This window comes from Xenopus tropicalis, chromosome 2, assembly GCF_000004195.4.
Source record: "Xenopus tropicalis strain Nigerian chromosome 2, UCB_Xtro_10.0, whole genome shotgun sequence".
Lineage (NCBI taxonomy): Eukaryota > Metazoa > Chordata > Amphibia > Anura > Pipidae > Xenopus > Xenopus tropicalis.
This window is the reverse complement of record NC_030678.2, coordinates 64,337,448-64,349,461: the sequence shown is the minus strand read 5'-3', so window position 1 is coordinate 64,349,461 and position 12,014 is coordinate 64,337,448. Positions and strand designations below refer to the sequence as shown.

General features: G+C 36.6%; 1 protein-coding gene across 6 annotated transcripts in view; it reads left to right on the top strand.

Moving 5' to 3' along the window:
• The window catches only part of cept1 (choline/ethanolamine phosphotransferase 1), a 40,996-nt gene extending 29,284 nt beyond the window's left edge, over positions 1 to 11,712 (top strand). For 2 of the 6 annotated variants that reach the window (XM_031895974.1, NM_001016434.3), the window contains 2 exons: positions 2,161 to 2,286; positions 10,094 to 10,840. In XM_031895974.1, the coding sequence (XP_031751834.1) occupies positions 2,161 to 2,286; positions 10,094 to 10,213 (246 nt within the window). In that variant the 3' untranslated portion in view covers positions 10,214 to 10,840. Of the gene's footprint in view, positions 1 to 2,160; positions 2,287 to 2,733; positions 2,812 to 10,093 lie in introns of all 6 variants that reach the window. The other 4 variants (XM_012962328.3, XM_012962314.3, XM_012962318.3 and 1 more) reach the window with 4 other exon arrangements.
• Positions 11,713 to 12,014: the final 302 nt, after the last annotated feature.

Genomic DNA, 12,014 nt, shown 5'->3' with positions numbered 1-12,014 from the left:
AACACATAGTATGACCTAGTTTAAAAGGAGAAACAAGCATGTCACTCTTACACGGGCTTTCCTCACTGTTTCCCCTGGAAAAGCCTGTGTTAGAAAATAAAATTTGTTTTTAGACCTAGTAAATTGATATTGTCTGATATCTCCCCCAGTCTTACATATATACCCCAAAAATGTCAAAAGAAAAGGAACTCAATAGCTAACTAAGAGCGAATGTTACAAATGCGGTAAAAAAGAAGAGGCTTACAGCTTAAATAAAGGTCATTTTAGGCCACAGTGTAGTAAAATAAGCATTTAATATGTAACATTCATGAGTATACTAGGAAATTCCCTATGCCAAGAATAAACATGTCTAGATTTTTCAATTTTGAAATTGTAACTGGAATTACATTAAATCATCTTATCCTAAAGCTACCATACTTTGCATATTGTTTTCCATTAAAGCGACATGGGCAAACTTACAGTGGAGGAAATAATTATTTGACCCCTCACTGATTTTGTAAGTTTGTCCAATGACAAAGAAATGAAAAGTCTCAGAACAGTATCATTTCAATGGTAGGTTTATTCTAACAGTGGCAGATAGCACATCAAAAGGAAAATCGAAAAAATAACTTTAAATAAAAGATAGCAACTGATTTGCATTTCATTGAGTGAAATAAGTTTTTGAACCCCTACCAACCATTAAGAGTTCTGGCTCCCACAGAGTGGTTAGACACTTCTACTCAATTAGTCAACCTCATTAAGGACACCTGTCTTAACTAGTCACCTGTATAAAAGACACCTGTCCACAGAATCAATCAATCAAGCAGACTCCAAACTCTCCAACATGGGAAAGACCAAAGAGCTGTCCAAGGATGTCAGAGACAAAATTGTAGACCTGCACAAGGCTGGAATGGGCTACAAAACCATTAGCAAGAAGCTGGGAGAGAAGGTGACAACTGTTGGTGCGATTGTTCGAAAATGGAAGGAGCACAAAATGACCATCAATCGACCTCGCTCTGGGGCTCCACGCAAGATCTCACCTCGTGGGGTGTCAATGATTCTGAGAAAGGTGAAAAAGCATCCTAGAACCACACGGGAGGAGTTAGTTAATGACCTCAAATTAGCAGGGACCACAGTCACCAAGAAAACCATTGTAAACACATTACACCGCAATAGATTAAAATCCTGCAGGGCTCGCAAGGTCCCCCTGCTCAAGAAGGCACATGTGCAGGCCCGTCTGAAGTTTGCCAATGAACACCTGAATGATTCTGTGAGTGACTGGGAGAAGGTGCTGTGGTCTGATGAGACCAAAATAGAGCTCTTTGGCATTAACTCAACTCGCTGTGTTTGGAGGAAGAAAAATGCTGCCTATGACCCCCAAAACACCGTCCCCACCGTCAAGCATGGGGGTGGAAACATTTTGCTTTGGGGGTGTTTTTCTGCTAAAGGCACAGGACAATTTATTCGCATTAACAGGAAAATGGACGGAGCCATGTATCGTGAAATCCTGAACGACAACCTCCTTCCCTCTGCCAGGAAACTGAAAATGGGTCGTGGATGGGTGTTCCAGCACGACAATGACCCAAAACATACAGCAAAGGCAACAAAGGAGTGGCTCAAGAAGAAGCACATTAAGGTCATGGAGTGGCCTAGTCAGTCTCCGGACCTTAATCCAATAGAAAACCTATGGAGGGAGCTCAAGCTCAGAGTTGCACAGAGACAGCCTCGAAACCGTAGGGATTTAGAGATGATCTGCAAAGAGGAGTGGACCAACATTCCTCCTAAAATGTGCGCAAACTTGGTCATCAATTACAAGAAACGTTTGACCTCTGTGCTTGCAAACAAGGGTTTTTCCACTAAGTATTAAGTCTTTTTTTGTTAGAGGGTTCAAAAACTTATTTCACTCAATGAAATGCAAATCAGTTGCTATCTTTTATTTAAAGTTATTTTTTCGATTTTCCTTTTGATGTGCTATCTGCCACTGTTAAAATAAACCTACCATTGAAATGATACTGTTCTGAGACTTTTCATTTCTTTGTCATTGGACAAACTTACAAAATCAGTTAGGGGTCAAATAATTATTTCCTCCACTGTATATACATCTTAAATTTTTGTAACTGTTGATACTATACAAACTAATTTTTTCTCAATATGACAATACATTTTGCCTTTTTTCATTAGGTGGCTCATATGACAAAGAGTGAGATGCATTTACATGACTCTGCTTTTATTGGACCAGCATTGCTATTTCTAAATCAGTATTTTAATAGCTTTATTGATGAGCATCTTGTGCTGTGGATTGCACTGGTGAGTACCATTCCAGAGTGCATAAATTTGATTCAAAAACCAAAAATTAGGTGCTTGTGATATTTTACAATATACTAGGTGGTGATTGTGGTGATTATCTGTCATAGCAGGCCTTCAGTCCACTGAAATACAAGTTCTTCCCCAAAATAGTATGTCTGTCTTATATTTTGCCCTTTATTAGAGTTATCTAATGCAAGGGGAGAAGATACAAACTGCACAGAGAACAGTCTGAGAGAAGTAATCATGGACAAAAGATTCTAAATCTTTATCTATGACCCGAAGATCAGCTAGCAATAGCACAAGAAAGAAAACGTATTGAGAACCAGAGAGTGTAGCTTGTTAACTGGATGTCTGAGGGTGCACGCAACAAGTTTATCTATTTCCACTATGATGGATGTTTTGGAAATTCACATAATTTACACCAGGTCATATGTACTTTTCCTGTAGTTTGACATTTTGAAGCCTATGTCAGAAAATGTTCCCTCGTAGACAAAGGTGCTGCTAAACATTAAAGGATAAGGAAAGGTAAAAACTAAGTAAGCTTTATTAAAGAGTTCTATGTAAATACAGCCATAAGCACTCACATAAAATCTGCACTGAGTCCTCTATCAAAAAAAAAAACCAGGATTTCTTGTCTCCTTTTTTGTAAACATGTTCTTAGGGTATCTGACTTCCTTTCTCAGAAAAATCCTTCATTTCCAGGGCCAGAGTCTGCACAGTTCTCTCCCCCCTCCCAAAAGAATACTAAGAACTCCCTCCCCTCTCCCTTAGGATTGTGTGATCTGAGCTGTAGCAGGAAGCTTCTTAAAATAAACAAACCAAGAAAGCTTCTAGGGCTCTTTACTCAGGTATGGTAATGCTTTCTGCAGAATAAGTTTAGTGTTCTAGGTGGCACTAATGTGGTGAATCTATTGGCAGCAAAATGCCAAATTTAATGCAGTATGTGTTCAGGTTGTTGTATGAAACTTGCCTCCATATCCTGAAATCTGGTCTTAAATTAATGAATAAGAATGTTTATTTTAGAGACAAACTGGCTGACGATTAAAATCTCCCTATTTTTGTCTATTTCCTGGAAAAGTTCATTCCTCACTAAATAGAAAACAAAAAAGTAGGAGTAGGTTTAGCTTGTCCCAGAATGCTGGAATGTGGCTGTAAAACTGGCTCACATTTGAGTCTTTTTCTTCTTCAAACTTTAATTCGGAGGATAAAGAAACGATAAAGAAGCATGGTCAGGAGGTAAGAGATCCCACTGCTAACAGAGAAACATAGTAAGAACCCAACTGATGTTCACCAGAACTCCTGAATAAGCTTACATGCTTCTGGAAAAATGTTTTGTGGACAGATGAGATGAAATGAAAACAAAGCTTTTTAGAATGCGATATTGAATTTTCCAAAGATTTGTGTTGCAAAATATTAAGTCAAGGCTGTTCCATTTTCTCAAATCTAAAAGGCTATACTGGTATAGGATCCGTTATACAGAAACCCATTATCCAGAAAGTTCTGGACTATGGAAAGGCCATCTCCCATAGACTCCATTTTAAACAAATGATTCTAATTTTTTAAATTATTTCCTTTTTCTCTGTAATAATAAAACAGTACCTTGTACTTGATCCAGGCTAAGATATAATTAATCCTTATTGATGGCAAAACAATCCTATTGTGTATTTAATGTTTAAATTATTTTTTTAGTAAACTTGGGTCCCTTATCCGGAAGACCCCAGGTCCCGAGCATTCTGGATAACAGATCCCATACCTGTACTAAGTTATGAATAGGAAAAATTAGATTATCTGATCTTAATAGTTAAACAATTAATTATATTAAAAAAAAAACTGGTTTTCATTACATATTTATATTTGAAGGACAGTTGTCTTTTTTTTCCCAACCCAAATTAACTTTCTAACTATGAGTGACAGGTAAGTGGTCTTGGATATTGTTTATACAGGATGGCCCAATGACTGCCTCACAGGGGGGTTACACTTGTGACTGTACCTCAAATGCCATTTTATATACTGCACCATCCTAAAGAATTAAAATATCTAGAACAGTAATAATCCAGGCCTCCAAAGTTGTCACAGGCGCTTACCATCTTGTATTTATGTCATGAGTTTAAAGGAGAAGGAAAGGCAAAGTCACTTGGGGGTGCCAAAATGTTAGGCACCCCCAAGTGACTTCAATCGCCTACCTTGTACCCTGGGCTGGTGCCCCTGTTAGGAGAGAACAGCACCAGGTAACTATAATAGCAGAGTGCGGGTATTATTATCTGCACCTTTTGTTGGGAAAACAAATTATGTATCACAGGTGCCATTTTATTTCTGCAACATAAAACAAATCGAGGTAATGTATGGTAAATAAAGTCCGCATTTTCCTTCTTTCATTTTTCCTTATTGTTACATGGGGCTGAAAAAGACCATCAAGAGTTCTAAGTAAACCCAGCACTCAAAAACCTATACTGATCTATACACACACACACATACATAAACCATATATACCAACATCAAGATTTTAGTATCAGAATAGCCTTGGATACTATGCTTGTTCAAGAACTCATCCAAGCCCCAAGGAACAGTAACACCAAAAAATGAAAGTGTATAAAAGTAACTAAAATATAATGTGCTGCTGCCCTGCACTGGTAAAAGTTGCGTGTTTACTTCAGAAAGTCTACTATAATTTATATAAATAAGCTTCTATGTAGCCATGGAGGCAGCCATTCAAAGGAGAAAAGGCACATAGCAGATAACAGATAAAACACTGTTGTTTTCTACAGAACTTATCTGTTATCTGCTATGTAACCTGTGCCTTTTCTCCTTTTTTCCAGCTTGAATGGCTGCCCCCATGGCTACACAGCAGCTTATTATATAAATTATAGTAGTATTACTGTAGCAAACACACCAGTTTTACCAGTGCAGGGCAACAGTGCATTATATTTTTATTACTTTAAAACTCTTTCATTTTTTGGTGTTACTGTTCCTTTAAAGACATTAACAGAATCTGTCGTCACAACATCACTAGGAAGGGCATTTCACAACCTCACTGCCCTCACCATGAAAAAACATCTACTCTGCTTCAAATTAAAGTTCTGTTCTTCTAATCTATAGGGGTGGCCCCTGGTGCGCTGATCATTTTTATGGGAAAAAAGAACATCCCCTATCTGGCTGTAATCACCTCTAATGTACTTGTACAGAGTAATCATGTCCCCTCACAAGCACCTTTTTTCCAGAGAAAACAACCACAACCTTGATAGTCTAACCTCATAGTTCAAATCTTCTGTCCCCTTTACCAGTTTACCCTGCACTTTTTTCAGCTCATTTTTATCCTTCTTAAGGACTGGAGCCCAAAACTTAACTGCATACTCAAGGTGAGGCCTTACCAGGGACCTATAAAGAGGCAAAATTATGTTTCCTTTCCTTGAGTCGGCGCCCTTTTTTTTTTTTTTATACAAGACAGCACTTTATTTGCTTTAGTAGCAACACACTGCCATTTAGTGTATAACACGTGTTTATATTATTTCTTCCAAAGTGCATAACTTTACACTTGTCAACATTGAACTTCATTTGCTGCCCAGTTTTCCAATTTTGTGGAATCGCTCTTCAAAGTGGCATTATCCTGCATTAAACGTATACAGTTTCTGGACAGAGACAACTTTTTTCTAAGTGAAATGCATGTTCAGTTGGGTTAAGGTCAGGTGACTGACTTGGGAATTTTCCACTTCTTTGCTTTAATAAACTCCTGGGTTGCTTTGGCTGTGTGTTTTGGGTCAATTTGACTGCATTTAGCTGGATTTGAGCAGACAGTATGTCTCTGAACACCTCAGAATTCATTCGGCTGTTTATGTCCTGTGTCACATCATCAATAAACACTATTGTCCCAGTGCCACTGGCAGACATGCATGCCCAAGCCATCACACTGCCTCCACCGTGTTTTAGAGATAATGAGCTGTTCCACGCCTTCTCCATACTTTTTTCTTGCCATCATTCTGGTATAGGTTGATCTTGGTTTTATCTGTCCAAACAATGTTTTTCCAGAACTGTGCTGGCTTTTTTAGATGTTCTTTAGCAAAGTCCAATCTAGCCTTTCTATTCTTGAGGCTTATGAGAGGCTTGCACCTTGCTGTGCACCCTCCGTATTTACTTTCATGCAGTCTTCTCTTTATGGTAGACTTGGATATTGATACGCCTACCCCCTGGAGAGTGTTGTTCACTTGGTTGACTGTTGTGAAGGGATTTCTCTTCACCATGGAAATTATTCTACGATCATCCACCACTGTTTTCTGTGGTTATTCAGGACTTTTTGCATTGCTGAGTTCACCAGTGCTTGATTTCTTGATTTTGCCACTCCTAATATTGTAGCAATTTCTCGGTTGGGTTTTTTCTGTTTTCGCAGATTAAAGATGGCTTCTTTCACCTGCATGGAGAGCTCCTTTGATTGTATGTTGGCTGTTCACAGCAAAATCTTCCATATGCAAGCACCACGCCTTTTATCTGCTTAATTGATAATGACATAACGACGAACTTGCCAACACCTGCCCATGAAATAGCCTTTGAGTCAATTGTCCATTTATTTTTGAGCCCTTGTTAAAAAAAAAAATGCTTTAGTGGCCTCACATTTTTATGCAAACTGGCCCAATTAGAAAATGTTCAATTTACCGCCACTCTTTGAAATTTATTCATTAGCCAGTTTTCTATCCAATTATAAATATTATGTTCTAGGCCAATGTTCCTCAATTTTATCATTAAAGGAGAAGGAAAGGCAAAGTCACTTGGGGCTGCCAAAATTGCAAAACGTTGTCCGCGGGACGTTGCGCACGCGCGTCCAGGTGCGCGTGCATCAAAGCGCACGTACATGTCAAAGCGTGCACGTCCGTGATGCGCTGATGGTGGCGGTTCTGCGCATGCGTGGGGGGTATGTAAAGATATCAAACGCCTCCTCCTGTGCTATGTTGTCTGCGGCCTTGCCTGGGAAACTAAGCCTGCCTGATTTACCTTACGACTTTCTGTTGCCGATCCTTCGCTTGCCTGACTCTGATTTTCAATACTGCAGTAATTATTCTCTAATTTATTAGGAAATGGGGTTAACACCTAATCATGCATGGAAAAAAAAATACCGTCAAATACCGTGACACCGATATAATACTGTATCAAATGCTTTAGTAAAGTCTAAGTAGATGACATCCACTGCCATTCTAGGATCAAGGTTTCTGCTCACCTCCTCATTAAAGGCAATTAAATTAGTCTGCCAAGATCTGTTACGCATAAAACATGCTGGCCCAAACTTACAGTATTGCGATTTGCAATATATTCAAGTATCCGATCCCTTTTCACCCCTTCCAAAAGCTTTCCTACTACTGATATTAGACTAACAGGCCTATAGTTTGCAAGCTGAGAACGGGATCCCTTTTTAAATAACTGCACCACGTTAGCAATTCACCAGTCTCTGCACCATGCCGGACCTCAATGAATCCTGAAGAATTAAGTGAAGAGGTTTGGCAGTCACAGCACTAAGCTCTTTTAATACTCTGGGATGAATACCATTTGGTTCTGGATCTTTGTTTAACCTTGCATGTTCAAGTCTCTTTTGAATTTCCTCCTGAGTGACCCATGCATAAGTAGTTATATTACTAGAATTGGGTCTATTAAAAGGGAAGCCTTGGTTAGCTGGTTCCTCAGTTGTGTAAACAAATGAAATTTTTTTTCCCTGTTTTCATCAACCAACTGTGACCCCCCTGTGATAATAAGGGTTCAACATATTTAAAAAAAAAAAAAAAAATTTTTGGATTCCTTTTTACTCGCTGCAATACCCCTTTCCATCTCTATTTTAGCTTGCCTGATAGCTTTTTTGCATGCTTTATTTGCTTTCTTGTACCTGCTGTCCCAGCTAATTTGAATGCTTTGTCTCTTTAAATTACATTATAATGACAATTTTACCATTTATCAGAAATGTACCACTGTATACCCTCTCAACATGAGTTCACTAAATAGGGCATGTGTTGAACATATACTGTTTGACTATTGATTTAATCATTAAAAAAAAGTCCATGGTTTTTGAAGCTTTATGTTTAGTCCTTAGATAGGTAGATACCTAGAAAAGGTAGATACTTAGATTACCAGTGTACATCCCTTTACCCTTTGTTGTCTTCTTAGCAGGAGTCTATTATGCAGGGTGGTTTATCTGTGCACTGGTAATCTAATTATCTTTGTGCAATATAATATAATGTTAGTGGTGAAAAAATGCACAAAGCAAACAATTTTTTGTGTGCACTAAAAATGTTTCCTTTGCCCATAGATATGTGCTTTACCAACACATTGCAACTACCTGTAGGAAAATGATCAAACACTAAGGGGGTGATTTATCAATGGCTAAGTTTGATTTTTTATTTTTTTTTTTAATTTGAGTCTCTTTGCACTTAAAAAACTCAAATTCGAGTTATGGTTCAAAATGTCTGGTATTTAAGTGCAAAAAACCTGAAAACTTTTAATGTAAAATTACTGGGAGTTGTCATAGGCAAAGTCAAGTGATTTTTCATTTTTTAGAGATCATTTTTATTTAAACAAATATTGCTTATTAATAAGCGACCATTCGATATGTGTGTGTATTGGATTTCGAAAATCAAACTCAAATTCACAAACTTAAAAATTGATAAATACGCCCAGTCATAAAAAATCTTGAAATCTTGAAATTGCAATCATTGTGCACAAAAAAAATATTCCGTCTGCCAGCTCTTAGATTTATCCAGCTTTGGGAAGAAGAGATGCAACTATTGGACAACCAATAGACTGATATCATCAGGGACATAATATGTTGCACATTTAACATAACTATTTAGGAAACCACCCAAAACATTTTTTTTTTTTTTATCAATGGTACCTGGTACACACAAGTTTGGCAAAATGTTACCCTTCTTGTTCATCCTTATTCTTTAGAAATTGTGATCAACAAGGAACTTTCCTGCATATATGCTTATAATTAATAAACAAGAGAATAGAAGGTTGGCAATAAATATCTCGGGAAACTTATAACCCCACAGTTATTCAGCCTCTTAATAAGTTATTGCTGCTGCATGGAAATCATCCATTTTTAGACTTTCACCTAGTCAAAACAAAGCTTAACAGTATCCTAATTTTAGAGAAGCAACTAGCATTAATAACGGCAACCTGAAAGCATTTAATAAACTCTGAATACCATGGTTAACTTACAGAAGCATTTTATACTAATAACCTCACCGTTATTTTTATTTCAGGAGGTTTTTTTTAAATGGAATTCTTTATGGAGTTAATTTGGGGAAGAACTCAATTAAAAAATCACCTGAAATAAAAATACCTATACGTCTCCATTAACCCTCTGTTGGAAGAAATTACACCTTGTGTCCCCTTTTTCTTATTTTGCTATTATAATTGTATCCCATTTAAGAAAGACAGTACCAATGTTTTTTGTTGTATTTTTTTTTCTTTTAATGATCAGGACATCAGGTCTGTTCACGTTTGCAATACAATCTTTCTGCAAGTTGGCGATTGTTCAGTTGCTGCAGTCCCTGAACAGTATTTTAATTAAAAATGAATAGTTTATAAAAATTTAGATTAAAAAAATTTACAGTGCTTAATTAAAATTTTCAGTTTAATTAGCTGTCTAATGAACTTTTTACATTGCAGTATACTATTTGAAACTTTTTTTTGTTTGCAAATATTTGTTTAAATAACTCCATTTATTACATATCACCATATGTCTAACAGTTTGCATCTACAGAACATACTGTTCTTATCTCCTGAAATAGCCATTACCTGTGTTAACACATTGTTAAAAATGTCTTTACAGGTCCTTTCCTTCATTGATTTAATTCGTTACAGTGTGAGTATCTGCAATCAAATAGCATCCCACCTTCATATTGAAGTCTTCAGAATTAAGACAAAGGTGGCACGTTTTAATCATCACTAAGTGACTTGAAAATTTCAACATGCTAAAGAAATGAATGTTTCTCAAAAAAGCAGGGATGTGAAAGGAAAGCGAGAATAAAAAGTGGTTTACAGTCATTGCTCTGGCACATTGCCATTGGATTATTTACCCAGTTTTTCTTGATGTAATGAATTCATTTATTGTACTAAGATTCTGCTGTCTGTTTAAGAATGCTTAAAAAAAAGTAATTTTGAATGTTGGTGTACGAGTAGCTGCATCTTTTATCAAAACAAGTTTTGGCAGGGAAACAAAAGCAATTGCCCCCTAGCAAAAGACATTTTATTGTCATGTTGAAGTGGCTCTTTGGTTAAAGCAAATGAAAGTGGAATTAGAGGCTTGGATTTGATTCTTGGCATGACTTCATTGTCATTATCTTGTGGCCTTGAGCAAGTCATGTGAGTTGTGTAAATTCAACAGGGTAGGCACTGGCTTGGCTATAAAAATGTCTCTGCTGCCCTAATTATAATTTATATATATATAATTTATAGACATTAATAAACATGTTTGGGAACTAGGTTTATTTGGGTTATTTTCATTAAATTAGTTGAATTTATTCAGTGCTTAAAGGAAAAGAAAAACTGAATTTACTGAAGATGCCATATGTGTCATTTCACACCCCAGCTACCGCTGGGATGTGCTAAATATATTTCCTGTACCAGCGCTCCTCCACTGCAGAAAAAATGCACCACCTTCTGGGCCTGGGTGCCTAAGAAATTGCCCCCCCCCCACCCCCTGAATTCTGCTTTCCGTGTCCTTTAACAAAACCCAGACAGATAAGCCATTAACAGTGCAAATCAGCAAATAGTAAACTATAACAGACAATTTAGGGGTGACATCTCTTTCCCTCTTATGTGCAAAGGCCTCCTCTTATCTTAAATATGTTATATGCAGTATTGTAGTAAGGTTTTTTAATTCACTGTTAATCTCTGAGTAAGGCCACAAGGAATTGACACTGGAAGATGAAATCAATCCAGTAATATATTAATAAGCTAGCCTAACAAACCAACATTTTCTAATTCATCTGTCCCTTAATTTAAAAAAAAAAAAAAAAAGTTTTTAACACTGCTCCAGCAGGTTCATCTCTCAGACATATTTAAGATGTTGCAGATGTATTTATCTTTGTCTGCATCTGCATCATTTTGAATGAGAGACAAACAGACTGAAGCACTTCTGACACAAATATACATGAAACCATTTTTCTCAGATTTTACAGTATCTTTTTAATGTTAAAGAAAAGTCAGTAGCAGCTTTTCAGTTCAAGCGCTCTAAAAATATTCCCTAATTTGAACAAATTAGTAGAGGGTGCATACAAACAGAATGAGAAAAAAGAGGCACATTCTTTTTGTTCTAGACCTTAAAATGGTAACGTTTTTATATTCCTAAGTATTTCTCCCTTCTGTTAAATTTTATTGTTTATATTTTGTATAAATTACAATCTTACAGTTAACTGTTCAACAATAAACACATAAGTTATAACCCTGTATTCTGTATATTTTTAATTGTAACAATTAATTTATATAGTAGTATGATTTTGTTTTAAGTCCTCCCTAAGAATGTGAAAGGCTTTTGTAAGGAAAACATTAGTCATTATCCAAAAAATTCTGTGAACTGCATAATAAAAAAAAATGCTTTGGACAGGGCTAGAACCAGTTAGTCTTAAAGGGGATCTGTCACCTACACATAAAAAGCCATGTAATAAAACTTCTTTATATATAAAACATATACCCCAATTTTTTTTTTTTTTTAATTAAATCATCCTTAACTGTTAAAAACCAGAGCTGTC